This window comes from Mustela nigripes, chromosome X (genome assembly GCF_022355385.1).
Source record: "Mustela nigripes isolate SB6536 chromosome X, MUSNIG.SB6536, whole genome shotgun sequence".
NCBI classification, from domain to species: Eukaryota; Metazoa; Chordata; class Mammalia; order Carnivora; family Mustelidae; genus Mustela; species Mustela nigripes.
In genome coordinates this window covers 69,076,363-69,099,149 of record NC_081575.1, presented here as the reverse complement: position 1 = coordinate 69,099,149, position 22,787 = coordinate 69,076,363, and the positions used below count along the sequence as shown (strand labels likewise).

General features: G+C 44.2%; 1 protein-coding gene across 1 annotated transcript in view; it reads left to right on the top strand.

Moving 5' to 3' along the window:
- Nucleotides 1-4,978: 4,978 nt before the first annotated feature.
- Nucleotides 4,979-22,787, top strand: part of IGBP1 (immunoglobulin binding protein 1) — a 29,273-nt gene continuing 11,464 nt past the window's right edge. The window contains exons 1-5 of the mRNA XM_059385506.1: nucleotides 4,979-5,665; nucleotides 6,032-6,325; nucleotides 19,122-19,317; nucleotides 20,912-20,991; nucleotides 21,678-21,790. Coding sequence (XP_059241489.1) covers nucleotides 5,475-5,665; nucleotides 6,032-6,325; nucleotides 19,122-19,317; nucleotides 20,912-20,991; nucleotides 21,678-21,790 — 874 coding nt within the window. The 5' untranslated portion in view covers nucleotides 4,979-5,474. The remainder of the gene's footprint in view (nucleotides 5,666-6,031; nucleotides 6,326-19,121; nucleotides 19,318-20,911; nucleotides 20,992-21,677; nucleotides 21,791-22,787) is intronic.

Here is a 22,787-nt window from a genome sequence, read left to right as displayed (position 1 = left end):
GCTGAGAAAATGCCCATAAAGCACTTTGCATGGTCACGTGGCAGAAGTGAGCCCTCAGAGAAGGTTAGGTATTATTATTATGGAACATGATTCTTTTAACATTAAGTCCCCCCCCCCAAAAAAAAAAAAACCAGGTGTGAAGTGCTATAGTGAAGTAAACAAAGACGAGAAAAATGCTCTCCCTGGTCTCAAGGAGCTAGAGAAACCCATCGCCCCATACTATCATAGGGAGATGAACAAAGCGCTATAAGAGACTCACGGACAGGCAAAAGATCAGGAAATGCTTCCTGAAAGAAAGGATCCTTGAGCTAAGTACATGAGTAATGAATAGAAATTTGCCAAGCAGACAAGGGAGAGAGGGATGTTCCAGGCAGAAGGCACAGCCCACATCCATGCACGAAGGTCAGCTTAGGGTCCATGGAGGAAGAGACTGGAAAGGATGTCAGCATCAGATCAGAAAGGATCTTGTAAGTCAGGTAGAGTCTGACCTTGAACGTGATGTGGTATTGAGTAGCATTGGAGTCTACCGCCAATGGCCAAGACAGGATTCTTGAGCCATCTTTGGTGCAAAAAGGTGATTGTATTAGAGCGTAGGGTCAGGACCCTGGGCAGAAAGCTCCATTACAAGTGTGAGGGGCGGCCGGATTATATACGTGAGAGTTGGAGGAGGTAAGGAAAAAGGAAGCTTTCCAAAAGGACTTTCTATCTCAAGTATTTGTCATTGGGCTGCAGGTCATAAAGCAATGTAATTTTGTTTACATTCCCTTCTGCCTTTGTTTCCCACATCACTCAAGGAGGGGAGGGTGATGTCAGGGCTCCACAAATTGAGTTATGGGTCTCTGAATGTAAGGCTATTGGTAAGAATGCTTTTTCCTTGTATATCACTAAGACAACAAATTGATGGAGACTCGTATCTTGCGGGACTGTGATCTTTATCAGTTTAACCATTTGTTTTTCCTTTCCCTTAGTTTTAGGGTGGCCAGAAGTGCCCAAGGAATGTCACACATATCCCACCCAGGAGGGGGGCGGTTTGTGGGATGTCAACTTGTGCTTTGCCCTCAGCTTGCCTTTTGCTCCCTCAACAAAGGGAATACCCCCCTTAGGGCCAAAGTTATTCCCTCCATTCTTACCGAATCATGATTTACAGGTCTCTTTCTTTGAACTAGGGCCCTTTAAGGGCTCAAACCCTGTTTCTTGTCCTTTGAATTCACAGTAGCATACAAGGAATGTGGGAAGTGAAGGAAGGGGGCTTCTGCAAGATTACAAAGCTACTCAGTAGCAGAGGCAGGACTTAAATCCCAGTCTACAGAGAATTTTTACGTACTGAACCATATTCCTAGCATTTCGATCTGGAAGTAGGAATTGAGATCTTTCACTTAATGCAATCTTCATTGTATTGGAGTTTCTCCTTTCATGGCTTAATAAACCTCTTGCCACTAGGTAGACAAATTCATATCTCAAAAATACTCGGTGGAGGGGCACCTAGCTGGCTCAGTTGGTAGAGGTCATGAGTTCGAGCCTGATGTTGGGCATAGAGATGACATTAAAAGAAAAACAATACGTGGAGCGTCTGGGTGGCTCAGTTGTTAAGAGTCTGCCTTCAGCTCAGGTCCTGATCCCAGGGTCCTAGGGTTGAGCCCCGCATGGGGTTCCCTGCTCGGTGGGAAGCCTGCTTCTCCTTCTCCCACTCTCCCTGCTTGTGTTGCCTCTCTCACTGTGTTTCTCTATGTCAAATAAATAAACAAAATCTTCTAAAAAACAATAAAATAAATTAAAAAAAATACACAGTGAAGATAGTTTGATTGCTAAGGATAAAGTAATGATTCTACAAATAATTTTTGCAAGTTACACCAACTTGGCTCTACCCTCTAACACAAGTCGATCTCATTTTGTGTTGTCGCTGGCATTTCTGGTACCAATATCTGCAGAGTATTACTTGCTTTGGACAAAACAGCAACTGATTCGTTGAAGCAGACTAAAGAAGGTATAAGCTGGCAAGCACATCAATTCAGACAGGCAGGAAAAACTCTCTTTAATGTTTCCCTCATGAATCACACAATTGGTTTTTCAAGATAACAAATCTGTGTTAAGATCCAAACATGACAAATGAACATCCATCATGTCTATCAGGGAGTCACATCAGAGAATACTTGTTAAGTCATCTCGTTTCTCCAGTCATGGATAGGTTACTTAAAATGCTTTCTACGATTCACCTGGACTCCAGTTTCTCCAAGTCCCAACTCACCCTATATGCTATTGCTTAGTGAAGTGTCTTAGCTGTGTGACCTTGGGCAAGTTACCTAACTTCTGTCTCAGTTTCTTCATCTGCTGGGGGCGGGATACGTGTTAGATTAGTGTTCTTTCTACTGTGTTATTTAGAGCCCCTCAGAGGTACGTTGGTGCCACTGAGCAGGTTGGGGGAAAGGTGGGCCACAGGCTGAGTTGGAAGGCCTCTGTGCATCCACTTCAAAACGCAGCAGCTGTTTTAGAAATTATGGGCCTGAGGCGCCTGGGTGGCTCAGTCATCAGGTGTCTACCTTCCGCTCAGGTCATGATCCCAGGGTCGTGGGATCTAGCTCCACATCAGGCTCCCTGCTGGGCAGGGAGTCTGCTTCTTCCTCTCCCACTTCCCCTGCTTGTGTTCCCTCTCTCGCTGTCACTCCTTATCAAATAAAAAATGAAATTTTTTAAATAATAAATGAAAATAAATTATGGACCTGTCTCAAATCTGGTTTGGGAAACAAGTTCTGCTGTTACAGAAAGTTTAAGTACCATTATGTTTACATGACTTTCAAGGTCCCTCCTTCTGGCTCCCTTAAACTAGGGTTTTTTAATGTGATAAAGTGTTTACACACAGAAACACAGGAAGCAACTCATTATTACTTTTTTCCTAACCACTTTTTAAGCTGCTGTCATCTCAAGATAGGATGTGATACACTACCTAACATGACAATTGCAATATGTACTCTGAAGGCAGTTGGCAACTCCCATAAAGACTCTTTTTGAAAGCCATAGGAAAAGGGCATACGACGTTTAGGAGCAAATTCAAATTCTGCATATGTGTTTTTTTTTTTTTCCTTAGACAACAGCAAATACATAGAAAATGATTATCTTTAGTCTCACAAATCTTTTAAAGATTTTCTTTATTAGAGAGAGAATGAGAGAGAGAGAGAAGGAGCAAGGGGAGGGAGGGACAGAAGCAGCCTCCCCACTGAGCAGGGAGCCAGACATGTGGCTTGATCCTGGGACTCGAGGATCAGGACCCAAGCCTAAGTCAGAGGCTTAACCCACTGAGCCACCCAGGCGCCCCTAGTCTCATAATTACTGAGTTTTCAAGTCTCCCCAACAAGTACTTCTTTGTATTCCTGGCTGAGGCTGACCCTGGAAGTTGAGTTTACTAAATTAGAGATGCCAGACAAATCAAATAGGTAATTCGTCAGAGCCACCTTTCTTCCTCAGCTTCTAAAGCTGGGGGCTTGCCAGGAGAGGTTTATTACAATCACCTAGGAAGCTTTGCCAACCTACACTTACGCCCTACTCTCCTCTCCCTCCAGCAAAGGACTGTTTTAGCTTGGGGCTTCACTGCATCCCACTTAAAAGGTCCTCTCCATCTTTTTAAATCCTACTCAGTCTAAGATTGGTGGGTTAAAACAACTGAACTTAGAAGCCACTGGCTTTGTCACAACTAGTTGAGCAAGTCACTTAAGCTTCGGTCTCAGTTTTTTCCTCTGCTTTTTGAGGTTCCCTTCTAGCTTTGCAATTCTGACTGCGTATCATGTCTAAGAAGCTTTCTGAAGTACTCTTCGCATAGAATGACTTATTGCTTAGTTTTCCCACAGCCTATGCAAGACAACAGATCCCTTGTTCTATACTATCCTATATTGCCCTCTAGTTGTTCTTACGTGAATTTTTTTCCTTCTCAAATATACGTAGTTTAAAATACATGTAGTTTAAAAGCTGATTTTTCCAGGTTAGACGGTGTGCGTTCTGCTCTACCTAACTTCCTCCAGGACAACTTGGGGTGTGTTGGAACTTAATCAGTGTATATTTCTGTTGATTCGTTCAAAGCAATGGCACCCCTTCTGTCGAAGTCCTGGAATTAAATTTTTATGTCAGCGCTGTCCGGTAGAAATGTAATGTGAACCCCATATGTAATTTTAAGTTTCCTAGTGCACACGTTTAAAAAAAAAAAAAAAGTGAAAAGACACAAGCGAAATCAATCTTAATAATATTTTTACCCCAACATATGCAAAATATTAGGACTTTAACACATCGGTGTAAAAACTGATAGTTTATATTCTTTTTCTGTCCTGTGTTCGAAATTGGGTCTGTATTTCACATCTACAGCCCATCTCACCTCAAAATGGCCACATTCAGGGGCTCAGTAACCCCATGTGGCTAGAGGCAACCCTACTGACCGGCGCAAGTCCTGTATGTCTGGGCTGCTTCCCAACCAATCATTTATTTTTCCATTCTTGGGACACTGAGCACTAGATAAGACCCAGGCACTGAGTGAGGGGGAGCGGTGTAAAAATTAATCAGTCCCATTCAGATAAGGGAGATAGCTTGGTATATCCCTAGCTGTGATACACTGTCGTAGGTGCTCTGCCAGACAGTCCCCAAAAGTGAAAGTTTTCCGTGGCTTGGCGGGGGGAGGGAGTTCAAGGAAGATACCTTCGAGAGGAAGCTGGCTGTGGAGTGAGTAGAATTGTGAGGGATGCGTGTGTGTGTGTGTGTGTGTGTGTGTGTGAGTGCGTGTGGGTGGGTGGGTGGTAGCGGGCCACAGGGGTGTCTGAAGGAGGGGTGGGTGCGTGGTGGTGGGGGTGTGTAGGAGCGGGGCCGAAAGGAAGTAGGTGTTCAGGTTGTGAGTGCGTGTGTGTAGGAGGGATGACGTGGAGGGGAAGAGGGCGGGCGGGAATTGGCTGGAAGGAGCCCGGGGCTCTAGCGGCTAGACGCACGGAAGCCGGATGGGGGCGCCACTGGCACTTCGCACTCGCGCGCAGCGATGACCGAACCCCCGGGCGCGGCCTGGTGGTTGGGGCTGCTGGCTGCCCCGGCCCCTCCACCGAGGAAGCGCATCGCGAGGTCAGGCGCGCACCCGGCCGGCTCCCGCAGCGCGCCCGCTCCCGCTCTGAATTCAACTTTGTCCCGCCGGGGCGCTAAGCTCAGAGCCAGTGGAACTTCCCAGGCTGGCGTCGGCGACGAGGAGTGACCCGTAAATCAGCACGAAAGGCTATGCATGCTTGCTTGCTTTCAGCAGATGCCTAAAACTTGCGATAGGCAGCAGCCCGCAAAGATGAGTCCATGGAAACGGTTGCCAGGGTCGGCGAACAGCGGCTTCCGGAAGTCCTCTAAAGCTTTGGTAACAATAGAGCGACTGGACCAATGCGGCGCTCCTTCCGGTTTCGTGCCTGCTCGCCAAGTTTCCCTTTGACCCCGGAAGTGAGGTCTTTCGCGTTCCTCCCTCCCCCAAGATGGCAACAGCCGAAGACGAGCTGCTGCTGCCGCGGCTCCCCGAGCTGTTCGAAACCAGCAAGCAGCTTCTGGACGAAGTGGAAGTAGCGACTGAACCCACCGGTTCGCGAGTGATCCAGGAAAAGGTGTTCAAGGGACTAGACCTCCTTAAGAAGGCTTCCGAAATGTTATCGCAGCTCGACTTGTTCAGGTATGCGGGACAGGGTAATAACGGTTGAGAATGGAGGTAATAATGGTTACCAAGGGTGGAGTCATGGAGCCTGGGTGGAGGAGACCCTTTAAAAAGGCCTGGGAACCTTTTATTCCTACCTCCCTTCGCGATCTGATGTACATTGTTTACATTCTCCACCTGTCTTCCAGACAGTTGATATCCCACGACTCTGCTTCCTAGGGTTGGCTGTTTGCACAGGCCTTGGGTGTGAGCGGTCCGCCACTTTCACTCCCCCTGCCTTCTCCCTCCACACACCCACCGCAGCCTTCCAGTCCCCCCCGGGAAGCAAGGGTCACAGTGTGAATGGCCGTCCAGGCTTCACAGCCTCCTCTTTGCTCTTTCCAGCCGAAACGAAGATTTGGAAGAGATTGCTTCCACCGACCTGAAGTACCTGATGGTGCCAGCATTTCAAGGAGCGCTCACCATGAAACAAGTCAACCCCAGCAAGCGTCTAGATCATTTGCAGTGGGCTCGAGAATACTTTTTAAACTACTTAATTCAGTGCCAGTACTATCATGTGGCAGAGTTTGAGCTGCCCAAAACCAAGAACAACTCAACTGATAATGGCACTGCTAGTTCCTCCATGGCCTATCCTAGCCTCGCTGCTATGGCATCGCAGAGACAGGCTAAAATAGAGAGGTGGGTCAATAGCTATGCTCTTGAGGACTGCCCATTGGCCCTGCTGTTGGGGGGGGTGCATGTTTTGGGGGTGGCGGGGAGGGGAACAGTGGTGTCTCTCGTTTGGTTTCTACTGAGCATTAGGCCTCTGCTTTTGATGAGGTGCTCATACCTAACCACCAGGCCCTGCCACCAGGAGGGTAGATATCTCTGAAGGGCCTGTAGTTATAATCCATCTATAATCCACTGAGTGAGAAGTTCTGTTCAAACAGAGTAATGGATCAGGTGTGTAATATCCTGAACTAATCTTAGTCCTAGCATAGCTTCATGTGCCCTTGAACAGGTTGCTTACTCTCAGTCTTTTTTTTTTTTTTTTAGATTTATTTATTTTTTTGACAGAGATCACAAGTAAACAGAGAGGCAGGTGGTGGGGGGTAGCGGGGAAGCAGCCTCCCTGCTGAGCAGAGAGCCCAATGTGGGGCTTGATCCTAGGACCCTGAGACCATGACCTGAGCCGAAGGCAGAGGCTTAACCCACTGAGCCACACAGGTGCCCGCTTACTCTCAGTCTTAAAAAAAAAAAAAAAAACATTAAATGAGTGCTTACAGTGTCTAGGAGTTACTCTAGGCACTGGAAATACAAAGCGAGTACGGGTGTTCAGATGAGTGTGGGTGGAGGTCTCCACCTTGCAGGGCTATATAGTCTGGAGAGGTATTGAAGCAAAGTAGCAGTATAAAATGATGTGATAGATAAATGCACAGGTACTGTGAGAGCAGACAGGAGGGGAACCTAACCAAAGAGGGAGCAGCAGAGAGAAGCCTCCCTGGCAAAGGTGACTCCTGTGATGAGTTGTTTAAGGAGGGGTAAGAATACTACCTAGAGGAAGAGAAAAGGAGGGCATTAGCCAGCAGATGTTAGTAAAGCCACCGGGCATTAAAGAGCGCAGTGCTGGGGTGCGGATGTGTGGGTGGGGAACAACTGTAAGCAATCAGATGATGCTGGAACAACTGTAAGCAATCAGATGATGCTAGAACATAAAGTGGGGTGGTAGAGAAGAGGAAGGAAGGATGCTGAAGAATATTGTGGGGTCCAGACCAAGGAGAGCTTGGGATGCGAGGAAGGTAAAGGAACAGCCCTGCTGCTAAGAACTTGGGAAGGAATCTGAATCCCAGTTCCACCATTTGATCAGTCTAACATTGGGTAAGGTGCTTCATCTCTTGGTGGCCTTCATTTCCCGAGCTATAAAATCGGATAATAATAATAGGTCTTTCTTCCTAAAGTAGTTTGGAAGTTTAAAAGAGAAATACATAAAAAGCCCTTAGCACCATGGCAGGTGCAGTGAGTACTCAAAGTTGGCTGTTGTTCTGTCTTTGTAGCTGAGTACAGGTTGTGGAGTCAGAGGCCTGGGTCTGAGACCCAGCTTTACTTATAAGCCACCAGACTTTGGGCAACTTATCTAGCCCATCTGAGCCTCAGAATTCCTCACGGATGAAATCATGCACAAGTCACAAGGGTCCCATCTTGTAGGATCAAGAAATGTAACTAATAAAAGCCCAGAAAACAGCACAGCATCTGGCACATAGTTAATATTCTGTGACTGTCACCTACTAGCAGGCCATACTGAAGAACCTAAACTTTGGTTCATGACTGGGATCCACTGGAGGCTTTTGGTTTTGGGGATTTTTAAAGAGTTGAGTGGTCGTCTTTGCATTTTGAGCAGTACACACGGGCAGTGGTTAGGAAGCAGTGGGACAGAGTTAGGTCACAAATGACAAGGTCTCACTACAGCAATGGCAGAAGAGATGAGGGGGATATATTTATTTAGAAGGATTGAAGCTGCAGAAAACCTGGCGATCTGTTAGTTTTGGGAAGTGGTGTAGATGGAGGCAACAAGGAAGAGGTCCATGTTTCTGTCATAGGTGCATGGCTTATGTAACTCACTAAGATAGAGAATAGAGGAGGAAGAACAAATCGGGGTGGGAAAGCATAGGAATTCAGTACTGAGCTGTGCTGCATTTAAGGTGTGTACGAGTCATCCAAGTAGAGATATCGGGTAGTGTGTGGCTCAGAGGAGAGGTCTGGGCTAAAGACTACAGAGCCGATACTTGATCCATTCACTTGACATATATGTTTTGAGCCTTTCTAGTGGGCCAGGAACTGTTCTAAGTCATGGAGAATCAGATGAAATCCATGCCCTCGTCAAGCTTTTATTTTGGTGGAGGAGTCAGACAATGCACTAATAAATAATCATGGAATTTTAGGTTGTATGGCCTATGAAGGAATAATGAAGTATGGTTCAGGGTTTGCAACAGTGAGCAATTTTGGAGGAACTGGGATAGACTGATAGGATGTGGAATTCAGCATCCCATCTTTTTGTTGTTGTTGTTCACCCTAATTATTTTTTTTAAATTTTTTATAAACATATGTATTTTTATCCCCAGGGGTACAAGTCTGTGAATTGCCAGGTTTACACACTTCACAGCACTCACCATAGCACATACCCTCCCCAATGTCCATAACCCGACCCCCCTCCCTAACCCCCTCCCCCCCGCAACCCTCAGTTTGTTTTGTGAGATTAAGAGTTTCTTATGGTTTGTCTCCCTCCCGATCCCATCTTGTTTCATTTATTCTTCTCCTACCCCCTTAACCCCCATGTTGCATCTCCATTTCCTCATATCAGGGAGATCATATGATAGTTGTCTTTCTCCAATTGACTTATTTCACTAAGCATGATACGCTCTAGTTCCATCCACATCGTCACAAATGGGAAGACTTCATTTCTTTTGATGGCTGCATAGTATTCCATTGTGTATGTATACCACATCTTCTTTATCCATTCATCTGTTGATGGACATCTAGGTTCTTTCCATAGTTTGGCTATTGTAGACATTGCTGCTATATAAACATTCGGGTGCACGTGCCCCTTCGGATCACTGCGTTTGTGTCTTTATGGTAGATACCCAGTAGTGCAATTGCTGGGTCGTAGGATATTTCTATTTTCAACATTTTGAGGAACCTCCAAGCTGTTTTGCAGAATGGTTGCACCAGCATGCATTCCCACCAACAGTGTAGGAGGGTTCCCCTTTCTCCACATCCTCACCAGCATCTGTCATTTCCTGACTTGTTAATTTTAGCCATTCTGAGTGGTGTGAGGTGATATCTCATTGTAGTTTTGATTTGTATTTCCCTGATGCCAAGTGATGTGGAGCACTTTTTCATGTGTCTGTTAGCCATCTGGATGTCTTCTTTGCAGAAATGTCTGTTCATGTCTTCTGCCCATTTCTTGATTGGATTATTTGTTCTTTGGGTGTTGAGTTTGATAACTTCTTTATAGATTTTGAACACTAGCCCTTTATCTGATATGTCGTTTGCAAATATCTTCTCCCATTCCGTCAGCTGTCTTTTGGTTTTGTTAACTGTTTCCTTTGCTGCGCAAAAGCTTTTGATCTTGATGAAATCCCAATAGTTCATTTTTGTCCTTGCTTCCCTTGCCTTTGGCGATGTTCCTAGGAAGATGTTGCTGCGGCTGAGGTCGAAGAGGTTGCTGCCTGTGTTCTCCTCAAGGATTTTGATGGATTCCTTTCTCACATTGAGGTCCTTTATCCATTTTGAGTCTATTTTCATGTGTGGTGTAAGGAAATGGTCCAATTTCATTTTTCTGCATGTGGCTATCCAATTTTCCCAATACCATTTATTGAAGAGGCTGTCTTTATTCCATTGGACATGCTTTCCTGCTTTGTCAAAGATCAGTTGACCATTGAGTTGAGGGTCTATTTCTGGGCTCTCTATTCTGTTCCATTGATCTATGTGTCTGTTTTTGTGCCAGTAACATGCTGTCTTGATGATGACAGCTTTGTAATAGAGTTTGAAGTCCGGAATTGTGATGCCACCAACTTTGGCTTTCTTTTTCGATACTCCTTTGGCTATTCGAGGTCTTTTCTGGTTCCATATAAATTTTAGCATTATTTGTTCCATTTCTTTGAAAAAGATGGATGGTACTTTGATAGGAATTGCATTAAATGTGTAGATTGCTTTAGGTAGCATAGACATTTTCACAATATTTATTCTTCCAATCCAGGAGCATGGAACATTTTTCCATTTCTTTGTGTCTTCCTCAATTTCTCTCATGAGTACTTTATAGTTTTCTGAGTATAGATTCTGTGTCTCTTTGGTTAGGTTTATTCCTAGGTATCTTATGGTTTTGGATGCAATTGTAAATGGGATTGACTCCTTAATATCTCTTTCTTCTGTCTTGCTGTTGGTGTAGAGAAATGCAACTGATTTCTGTGCATTGACTTTATATCCTGACACTTTACTGAATTCCTGTGTAAGTTCTAGCAGATTTGGAGTGGAGTCTTTTGGGTTTTCCACATATAGTATCATATCATCTGCAAAGAGTGATAATTTGACTTTTTCTTTGCCGATTTGGATGCCTTTAATTTCCTTTTGTTGTCTGATTGCTGAGGCTAGGACTTCTGTGTTGAATAGCGGTGGTGATAATGGACATCCCTGCTGTGTTCCTGACCTTAGCGGAAAAGCTTTCAGTTTTTCTCCATTGAGAATGATATTTGCGGTGGGCTTTTCATAGATGGCTTTGATAATATTGAGGTATGTGCCCTCTGTCCCTACACTTTGAAGAGTTTTGATCAGGAAGGGATGCTGTACTTTGTCAAATGATTTTTCAGCATCTATTGAGAGTATCATATGTTTCTTGTTCTTTCTTTTTTTTTTTTTTTAATTTTTTTTATAAACATATATTTTTATCCCCAGGGGTACAGGTCTGTGAATTGCCAGGCTTATTGTTCTTTCTTTTATTAACGTATTGATTCACATTGATTTGTGGATGTTGAACCAACCTTGCAGCCCTGTAATCCCACTTGGTCATGGTGAATAATCCTTTTAATGTACTGTTGGATCCTATTGGCTAGTATTTTGGTGAGAATTTTTGCATCTGTGTTCATCAAGGATATTGGTCTATAGTTCTCTTTTTTGATGGGATCCTTGTCTGGTTTTGGGATCAAGGTGATGCTGGCCTCATAAAATGAGTTTGGAAGTTTTCCTTCCATTTCTATTTTTTGGAACAGTTTCAGGAGAATAGGAATTAGTTCTTCTTTAAACATTTGGTTAAAATTCCCCTGAGAAGCTGTCTGGCCCTGGGCTTTTGCTTGGAGATTTTTGATGACTGTTTCAATCTCCTTACTGGCTATGGGTCTGTTCAGGTTTTCTATTTCTCCCTGGTTCAGTTGTGGTAGTTTATATGTCTCTAGAAATGCATCCATTTCTTCCAGATTGTCAAATTTGTTTGTGTACAGTTGCTGATAGTATGTTCTTATAATTGTTTGTATTTCTTTGGTGTTATTGTGATCTCTCCTCTTTCATTCATGATTTTATTTATTTGGGTCCTTTCTCTTTTCTGTTTGATAGTCTGGCCAGGGGTTTATCAATCTTACTAATTCTTTCAGAAAACCAGCTCCTAGTTTCATTGATTTGTTCTGTTGGTTTTTTTGTTTCTATTTCATTGATTTCTGCTCTGATCTTTATTATTTCTCTTCTCCTGCTGGGTTTAGGGTTTTTTTCTTGTTCTTTCTCCAGCTCCTTTAGGTGTAGGGTTAGGTTGTATACTTGAGACCTTTCTTGTTTCTTGAGAAAGGCTTGTGTTGCTATATATTTTCCTCTCAGGACTGCCTTTGCTGTGTCCCACAGATTTTGAACCATTGTGTTTTCATTATCATTTGTTTCCATGAATTTTTTCAATTCTTCTTTAATTTCCTGGTTGACCCATTCATTCTTTAGAAGGATGCTGTTTAGTCTCCATGTATTTGGGTTCTTTCCAAATTTCCTCTTGTGGTTGAGTTCTAGCTTCAGAGCATTGTGGTCTGAAAATATGCAGGGAATGATCCCAATCTTTTGATACCGGTTGAGTCCTGATTTAGGACCCAGGATGTGATCTATTCTGGAGTATGTTCCATGTGCACCAGAGAAGAATGTGTATTCTGTTGCTTTGGGATGAAATGTTCTGAATATATCTGTGATGTCCATCTGGTCCAGTGTGTCATTTAAGGCCTTTATTTCCTTGTTGATCTTTTGCTTGGATGATCTGTCCATTTCAGCGAGGGGAGTGTTAAAGTCCCCTAATATTATTGTATTATTGTTGATGTGTTTCTTTGATTTTGTTATTAATCGGTTTATATAGTTGGCTGCTCCCACGTTAGGGGCATAGATATTTAAAATTGTTAGATCTTCTTGTTGGACAGATCCTTTGAGTATGATATAGTGTCCTTCCTCATCTATTATTATAGTCTTTGGCTTAAAATCTAATTGATCTGATATAAGGATTGCCACCCATGCTTTCTTCTGATGTCCATTAGCATGGTATATTGTTTTCCACCTCCTCACTTTAAATCTGGAGGTGTCATCGGATCTGAAATGAGTTTCTTGTAGGCAACATATAGATGGGTTTTGTTTTTTTATCCATTCTGATACCCTGTGTCTTTGCATTGGGGCATTTAGCCCATTAACATTCAGGGTAACTATTGAGCGATATGAGTTTAGTGCCATTGTATTGCCTGTAAGGTGACTGTTACTGTATATTGTCTCTGTTCCTTTCTGATCTACTACTTTTAGGCTCTCTCTTTGCTTAGAGGACCCCTTTCAATATTTCCTGTAGAGCTGGTTTGGTGTTTGCAAATTCTTTCAGTTTTTGTTTGTCCTGGAAGCTTTTTATCTCTCCTTCTATTTTCAATGATAGCCTAGCTGAGCATCCCATCTTTTGTCAGAATATGGGGGTGGCCCGTTGGCAGGTAGCAGGTGGTTTAAACAGTGAGTTTGGTACCCAGATAATTATGGTACACCCAGAAACTGGACTGTAAGTGCCACAGGGATACAGGGCTGTAGAGAAAGACTAGGGAATGAGCACATCTGGTTGGAGGGATGAGGACAAGGTTTCAGCATATAATGCATTTGAGATGAACCTAGAATTGTGCTTAAAAACAGAAATTACACATTTTTCTGAATGTAAATGTAATAATACTCATTGTAGAAAGTTTGAATACCCGTATTTTTTTTTAATTAAAAAGGTCTCAGTTCCAGCATGCAGAGATGATCTTTGTTAACTTGCTGATGTATTTTCCTTCCAGATATATAGTTATTTTAGGTAATAAATTTGGAATAATACTGTATATATAGTTTTTTATCCTTTTCAAACCTAACATTGTGAACATTTCTCCGTGTCTTTTGAAACCATGATATTTAATGGTTACCTGATATGCCATCCCATAGTTGTACCATTATCATTCAAACTAATCTTTTATTGTCAAATACTTAGACCATGTATAGGTTCCAGGTTTCAGATTTGTTTTTGTTTGTTTTCATTCTTCTAAGTAGCCTTGGGACAGACATCTTTAATTGCATCTGTCACTGTTTCCTTAGGATAGATTTCTAGGACCAGTGCCTAGATCAAAGGGTTTGAGTACTTGAAGACTCTTGAGGGTAGCAACATTGCTTCCCACAATAACACAGCTTTGGAATACATCCCACTGCATTGGCCTAGATGTTAACACTTAGAAAATCCAATTGGGATACCAAAAAAGGTATCTCATTGTTTTTATTTGCATTTCTTTGCCTAGAAAGCTTGGTCTTTGAACATTCTTTAAAAATGTCTGCAAGACAAAATAATAGTGTTCTCTCAATGCTAATGGCTCCCACCTGTACATCACCAGCCCAGACCTTTCCTGATCCTCAGCCTCATACTTCCAACACCCTACATGGATGTTTCACAGACATCTCAAACTTAACATGGCCTCAGCTGAACCCTTGGCTTTTTAATCCCCAGAGTGCCCCCACACCCAGGGCTTCACCATCTCAGTGAGTGGCACCGCCATTCACCCAGATGTTTAAGCCAGCAGCTAGGAGTTAGCCTCAGTTCCTCCCTTCTGACTCTCCAGCTCCGGTCCACCATGAAGAATGAGTCTTAAATCCTGTTTCTTGAGTTCTCCATGGTCGCACCTCAGTGCAGGCCCCTAGCACTTCACCTGGAAGAGCCATCCCACTAACTCCAAAGTCCTGCCCAGTCTGGCACCTGCTTCTCTTCCATCTTGCCTTGTTGACTGGATTCTAGCCGCAATCGCCTTCCTCCGATCCTTTGCACAGACCCAACTCCTTCCTTTTATAGTCTTTGTACATGTTCTTTTTGCATGAAATGCCCTTTGTTTTTCTGTCTTCCTGGGCCTTGTCTTTCTCCTCTACTGGAATGTATACTCCTTGACGGCAGGAGCGGCCTCTCTCTTGATCGCAGTGGTGTGTCTAGCACAGGGCCCCGCACATAGGAGGTGCTCAGGCAGCACTTACTGTTGACAAGCAGGAGGAATAACAAGAGCAGGGGCCCCAGCAGAGTAATTTGAGGTACGTACAGGGCGTGCAGACCAGTCTAGTTTGGAAGAAGCTGGGAGTACTCTGGTCAGAGATCTGCAGAAGGAAGTGATATGTACAGAATCCAGAAAGGGAAGAGAGTGGCAGAAAGACAAATTATCACATTATAATAGCACTTCAGCTGGGAAAAGTGATAAAAGTGAAATGAGAGCTGTCAGAGGTATTACTTGTGCAAGAAGCATTGATAGGATTAGAAACCGCATTATTGAGATCCTTTTTATTTTCAGTTAAGTCCTCCCTCCTCCCCAACACCACGACTTTACGCACTGAGGCCATCCTACACAAAACACCCAAGTGGTATATTCTCTCTTAAAACCCGTCCTCTCTATTCTGATTGCCATCTCTGAGAGTGTGAGTCTGGTTGATTAGCTGTGCCAGAAACAGAGGAGTAGAAGCTGGGTGAGCCATGAGTCTGGTGTTCTCACAGAACTGAGATTCTGAAGTGACAGCCAGGTACGTGTCCATCAGTAGATGGACGTATAACTGAAACTTAGGGGACTGGTATCTGGTGCTAAAACTTCAGGAGCTTTGGGGGGTATGGATTACTGAGGGAAAACACGTAGCGAGAAAAAAAGCCAAGGATAAAAATTGGGCACGTTAAGGGAGGAGAAAGAGGCCGGAAAGCAATCAAGAGGTCAGAGACTCAGCAGGGGGCTTACAGAAGCCTGGGGAAGAGAGAGCAAATGACTCCTACTCTTTGAAACTTCCCCATGTCAAGCCCCCTCCCAGATACTGTAGCACCTAAATTGGTCATTCTCTCAACTGGAAACTCCTAGAGGTCAGAGACCTGGACTCACTGCATCTTTAGTATCCTAATGTATCATTGTCCTTGGGGACCCAACCCAGTCAGTGGATCATAGTAGATATATGAAGTAGCTTGGGAGGACCAGATATGGTGTTCATCAGAAAAATGGAAGCAATGTGGTGTTGCACATAAAGCCTGGACTTTGGAGTCAGATGGACCTGGAGCAGCCAGTCCAGTTTCTTCCACTTAACAGATGGGGCATCACCTAACCCCTCCTGGCCTCCTCTTTCCCATCCCCCGACAGTATCTGTATCCTGTCGCCACTTATGAAGGACTTTCATGTGTATTGTTCCATCTGATCTTCTTAACCCCAGGAAGTGGATCTTCTCATCTCCATTTTAGAGCTAAGGAAGTGGGTTACGAGAATTTACTTGTCCAAACTTAACACACTTTGAAAGTGTCCAGGCTACAATTTAAACTGAGGTCTTCAAATTCCCAGTTCTCTACAATATAGCACGGAAGAGAGAAAAGTGATCCTTTGAAAGGATAGAACATGTCTTGAGGGAAGGTGTTCTCTAAGATAGGGGAAAAGGCCTCAGTAGAGTGAAAAGTTGCAACTGCTGTTGACAGGATGATTGACAGAGTGAGGCCTGGGGAGATGTGGGTAGGGACAGGATCGATAGCAAAAGTGGAATGGTAAAGACCTTGCCCTGGTGAAGACAGGGTTAGCTCCTACTTAAAGCCAATGAAGGGTGAAATTACAGAGATTGTAAGGGAAAGAGGGATACTGAATTCTGTATCATTTGGCCGTCTGGTGAGTGTGATGGGGGTGTGGAATCCAGAAAAGATAAACAGAAGGACAGCTGAGCACGAGTGACCATTCGGCTGAAGTTTGATCATTTGAATATGTCGTTGACTCATTTGACTCAAATTTGTCCTTCGTTAGCTCTCTGCAGCAGTCTGAGAACAGATCAAGGAAATGGGGACCGTTTTCCAGAGTCAGATGGGTGACAGGCATTGGGGATTCTAAGATGGTAGGGAGTGTTTCCATGTAATGTCTCGCCATGGGAAATCTAAAACAGTGATGAAGGGCCTAGGGCAGTGGTTTTCAGTCTGTTCCTCAGAACTCGGAAGAATCCACCGCAGTGCCGGGGTAGAGGCAATGTTGGGAGCTCTCCTCTTGCTTTAACTAAGGTGGATTTTTATCTGTTTATTACTTATTGGAGTTCCAGATAAGTTCTCATAAGAAGAAAGAGTTCTTTGGCTAAGACCAAAAGGTTTAAAAAAAAAAAAAAACCACTGGCCTAAAAAAAGCAGGAGTGGAAGAGCTAAAGTTTCAAAGATGACCAGAGTGAAGTCACAGAAGCAAGGACATGAAGAAGCAGCCTATGAGCAAGGTTAGACCGCAAGTACGCAAGCATAAGAACCTTATCCTAAAGGACCAGTAGACTGACCCAGAAATTACCATGGATTATATACATTCTAAGGCCCTGGTAGGTTTGTTGGTTTTTTTTTTCCTGCTGTAGGTACATCCAGGAAAGAGGGTAGGGGTAGGAGTGGGGCCAGAATTAAATGTTCTCAAGTGATACCTGTAATAGCGTTCGTGAACTAGGAGTTTCCCTTTGTGGCGTTTCGCTCAGAGGCTACTGATGTTGGTGCTGGGACGGTTATTTGTAACATCACATAAACTGTTCCACTTGTTGGGTAAAAGGATCAGAAGAGCCTAAGAGGTTTGTATAATAAAGAATGGCTCCAGAGCAGTGGTTCTTGACTTTTCGCGGGTTATGGATCTTGATAATCTGATAAAAACTATAGACCTCCAAAAAAAAAAAAAAACCTGGAGACCTCTCCCAGGTCCAAAAAAAAAAAAACTTTTGCATATCTCAGGGAATTCAGGGCCCCCCTCCTGCCAGACTCTATCCGTGGACCTCAGGTTAAGAACTCCAGATTGGGGTGAACACCTGCAGAGGGGCATCTGATTCTGGAGATCCAGAGTGGGGTTCCAGTCATGGCTATTTTGAAAGACTTCTCTTGGAAATCGTGGAACTTTTCCTCGACTTCTCTCTCTCTCCCTCTCTCTCTCTCTCTTTCTCTCTCTCCCTCAAGCCCTTAACATCCAGTACATCTGTTTTACATTTTAAATACATCCACATCTCACCACCTCCCTATCTCAGGTGACTATCTCTCAGCTAGATGATAACAGCATCCACTTAGTTGATTTCTCCACTTCCCTCCTTGCCTCCCCTCCCCCACAGGCCACACTCCGCACCACAGCCAGAGTGGCCCATATAAAAAAAGTTTTCGTGTCACTGTATTCGCGTTATGTATTCTCTTCAAAAGCCTCCAGTGGCTTTCCTGTCTCAAAATATCATGGTATTTGGTATTGAGGGTCTTACAGCCTACAGGGTTCTAGAAATTGTAGCCATGGCTATCCCTCTTCTCTCATTTGCTGTCATTCTTCTTCACTCCATGCCAGCCACACTGGCCTACTTTCTAGTTCTCAGACACTGCAAACCAAGCTCTCTCCCACTCTGGGACCATTACACTTCCTACCCCACTCCCAACCCAGGGAAGCCTCTTTCACATATTGGCGAGGCTTGCTTCCTGATTGAAGTCTGCTCCAATGTCACCTCCTCCTGATGGCCTCATATGTAATAGCACTTTTCCTCTTGTGCCATCATTCTGTCCACTCTACCTTGCCTTTTGCTTCTTCATGGCACTTATCACCACCCGACCCATCATCCCTTCTTGTCAGCTTCCCCTAGAATGAGAGCTTGAGGAGAACACGGACTTCCTTGTCTACACTGCTACGTGTCCGGCACTGAGCACAGTGCCAGTCACATGGTAGGTACTCAGTAAGTACTTTTCAGGTGAATGAACGCCTTCTGGAAAAGGCAAGGCAGGATTGTTGTGAGTCTTTAAATTATATTAGGACAAGGCAGGGGCACCTGGCTGGCTTGGTCAGTAGTAGAGCATGTGACTCTTGATCTCAGGGTCGTAGGTTCAAGCCCCATGTTGGGTATAAAGCTTAATTTAATGTGATCATATAAATAAAAGCACTTAGCATAGCACTTGTCCTTGAGAAAAATACAATACAAGAGACTATTTCCTTGGTTCACACAATATGATTTCCTTAGTAAAAGGACCAGCCAGAAGACCTAAGATTGTTTTTCCCAGAAGAAAAGAAGAGATGACCACTTTTTTTAGGCTCTTTCCTAAGGAATTCCCGCATCAGTGGCAGGTAAACAACCCCCAAGATTCTGTGATTCTTTGAAGTGGCAGTTCCCCTAATGGATGTTGATACTAAGTATCCAACTTAGTAACGGTCGATGTAATGAAATTACTGAGGGACTCACATCTCTAAAGATGATGGGGTTGGAGGGAGTGGCTCAGATCAGGTTACTTCTCTATTTTTCTGGCTTTGGGAGGTATTCGGCCCTGCTGATCCCTTCCTTGCCCTGGCAGTCTTGAGGACTTGCAGCCTTGGTGGCAAGTTCTGGGGTATTGAATCTGTATTTTTGCCCAAGCGGAAACCGGCATATTTACTGCTTGGTCACTTGGAAAAGGGAAACTCTTACTGTGGCCTTCTTTGAAGGAATACCTCTTTATTTTGAAGTTCATGGGCAATGCTTTTCTGTGGAACAGATACAGGCAGAAGAAGGAAGTGGAGCATAGGTTGTCTGCACTGAAATCTGCTGTGGAAACTGGTCAAGCAGATGATGAGCGTGTTCGTGAGTATTACCTCCTTCACCTTCGAAGGTGGATTGGTATCAGCTTAGAAGAGATTGAGAGCATTGACCAGGAGATGAAGATCCTGAGAGAAAAAGACTCCTCACCAGAGGTAAGGCTGCTCACCGCCTATACAGCTCAAAAAGCTGCTTTCAGTAGATTAGAATGTTCAACAGGGGAGCGATTGAGGTAAAATCCAAGTTTGAAGTCTCCATAAAATCACTGTCCCTTTTAAGCTTAGTGGAGAAAGGCTGAATTCAGATCGACTAGGGTAGCCTTCTCTCCAGCTTATGGTGGTATTCCCCAGTGCTTCCTTACCTGTGACATGCTAATAGCCATGTGTAATTTTGTGACCTAAGTTGGTTTGGGCTGTGGGAAGTCCTGACCACTGAAGGAATGCATAGGAAAGGTTGGCTTTTAAAATCTGTGCTTGACTGTAATAACCAAAGGAGACGAGGAACAGGATGGGAAGGGAGAGGGAAAGTGTCATTGGAGGAGGGAGAGAGAAGACTAGAAAGAAGAAAATAAAAGGAATGATCGCGAATATATTTAGGTTGGGGGAGGAATCCGATTTTAACCTTACATGGTGATGCACTCTCACACCCTTAGTCCCCTCAGGTATGAGACACAGAAGGACTTCTCCACACACAAAGTGTTGGGTATACTGGTAAAAACCTGCCGTGACACAGCTTTGGCTGTCTTTGAAAATTGTCACCCTGTTTTGGAGCCACTGCTTCAAAAGATTAGGCCCTGCTCCCACTTCCTTTTTGGTTCAGGATCCCAGCATGGGTTGAGTTGAATTCATCAGCTTGCCACAGGCATTGATTTAAGTCCTCAGAGAAACCTCTTCCTAATTTGACTTGTAATCATTAGCCCAGAAGCTTAGACCTCTGGGTAACATCAACCTCATTCCTCCTGGTAAAGGATCAAAGCATAAACAGTATTCTGAGGCCATAAGGCCCCAGAGCCTATCTAGGTGAATGGCTTTCAGGCGTTTTGAGGCTGGACTTTTCTGTATCCTCCCTTTCCCTGTCTGTCATCGTCGTTGTTAAATGTGCCCTTACTTGGTATTGGGATTGGCTCTGGAAGTGATGAACCTAGACCCAGGCGAATACCTTTTTTCTGACCAGACTTTGTTTCCATATGCCCCTGGGGAACCCAGGTTCCTTCAAATATTTCTGTATGCCACTGTATGAAAACTAACAACACATTCATTCCCCCTTGCCTTTGGGAACACCCTCTTCTAAAAACCTAGGAGTTCTTGACAGTTAATTGCATAATGACGTTGGAGGGGGGTTTCAGAAGAAGGGTCTCCATGATTCATCTTTAGCACTGAAGGCCAGGCTGAGGAAAGGGATTCAGGTTCAGCTCAAGGGATTTAGCTGGACCACGGAAAAAGCCTTTGGAATCTCCTCCTTTGGAGGGGAGATTGTAAAGTCAGGGAAACTTTTTTTTTTAATTTTGGTGAGGTGATTTCTGGGAGAGCTTTCTCCTCCTCTTCATTCAGCCAGGTCCTCCGCGCTCCTCAGGAGAGCTGAGCAGCCTCCGCCGTTAGTATTCTGCTGCTGTCTCTGAGAGACCGAGAAATAGGGAGTGGGCAGAGTTTGACTCCAGGGCTTTTCAAGCGCCAGAAGACTTAAGAGCCTGCGTAGCAGGGTAGGCAGAGTGGCAGAAATGCACTTGTAATCACTTAATTTCCTTTCCAGGCATCAACTTCTCATTCAGCTCGTCAGGACAGACCTCCAATGAAACCCTTTGTTCTCACACGGAATGTGGCCCAAGCCAAGTAGGTAGTACTGAAAAGCCCCCTGCTTTTGGGATTCCGTTGGGTGCATGAGTAACAGATAGAATGGGCACTGTGGGAAGGCCACTTGCTCGCCTGTGGTGGCTGTTCTTTCATCAGAGGGATGTAGCTTGAATATATATGTCTCTCTTCATCAGACGTTTCCCTCACAAACTCAAGCTTAACAGTAGGCCCAAAAGGAAACTGACAAAAATAAATAAATCAGAAGGAGAAAAGGAATCTCATGGAGAATTGCATACTTCACTTGTTTCCCATTATTGCTTTCAGCTGCAATTCTCAAAAGGACATATTTACCTATGAAGGATTTAATTCTGAGTTCCGGAGAGGCTTTTCCACATGGTGGCAGGAAAGTCTCCTTCCTCTGTGTACCTTTTAGACCCACCAACTATAAATACCCCTTCCACATTGTCATTGCCACTTTGTGGGACAGTAGCCCCTGGGATTGTTTTCTGGGTGATGATCCTGAGCTATTTATCTTCTCATGAAAGCCCTTTAAGGCACCTTCCTAGATGTCCGTTTTTACATATCTTCACAGGAGTTTACACAGCTCCTCAGAAGATAGCTGGGCAGGGGAGCAAGGATGAAACAGACACAGGTTTTGTCACTAAAGAGGCTTTTGAATAGTGCTGTTTCTGTTTGGTTTTCTAAATGTAATGTGATTCTTGCAGAGTATTTGGAGCTGGTTATCCAAGTCTGGCATCTATGACGGTGAATGACTGGTACGATCAGCATCGGAAATATGGAGCATTACCAGATCAGGGCATAGCCAAGACACCACCAGGTAAGACGGGGTAGGAAGAAAGTAGTTACACTTTTGGTTCCTTGCTCCCTAGCAATTAAATTCAGACCAAGTGTTGTTGCCCTTTAGGAGCAGAAGTAATCTGGACAAAGATGCTAAGCAGTATTTTTTGTTTTATCTATTATGGAGATAAGTAGCAGGTGATTCTGGGAGGTTGGGAGCAGTGGCTGCATGATTTTGGAATCCTTTCAGATGTCCTGGCATTAAAAACAGACTAAGCAGCTAGATAGCAAAAGCAAAAGTGCCATGGATGGCAGTTCCACTTCTGGTAATGGCGGAGTAGGTTGTATTGAGGCCAGTCCCTCCCACAGACAACAACTACGAACTGAAGAAGTTAAAACAACCACCCAGAGGAGCTAGAGAATGCCCAAGAGCAGACACAGGCGGAGGGCAGTCAACACTTAGAAGAAAGGAGAAGGTGTAGTTGGAATTTCCTGAGGGCAGGGTCTTTGACTTAACGGTATTCTTGGTGCCCAGCTTGATAATTAGGTCATGGTACATACTTATATGCATCTTTGGATGGGAAAGGTGGAGAGGGTGGCCATTGTAAAGATGAAAGCAATATGATGTATTAGAAAAAGCTTGGACAGACCTGGGGTAACCTATTATTCCTGCCGCTTAATAGATAGGACATCACCTAGCCCCTCTGAGCCTCTGTTCCCTTATCTTGTATATTATCTCATTTGATCCTCCTAACAACCCTGTGAGGCAGGTGCTCTTATCCCCATATTAGGATGAGGAAATGGTGTCTGAGAATTGACTACACAAAGTCAGCGTAGCTAGAAAGTGGCCAGAGTAGGATTTGAATTTGGGTCCTAAAATTCATAATTCCAGGGCTGTTTCCACTATAGCACAGAGAAGAGAAGAGTGGTCATTTGGAAGGCTTTCCTGTTTTTTACAGCTTCTCACCCATTGGCAGTCTGCAGTTATGGTGACATGGGGGTAGGTGAAACTTGGATAGGAAGGTACAGTCTTACTG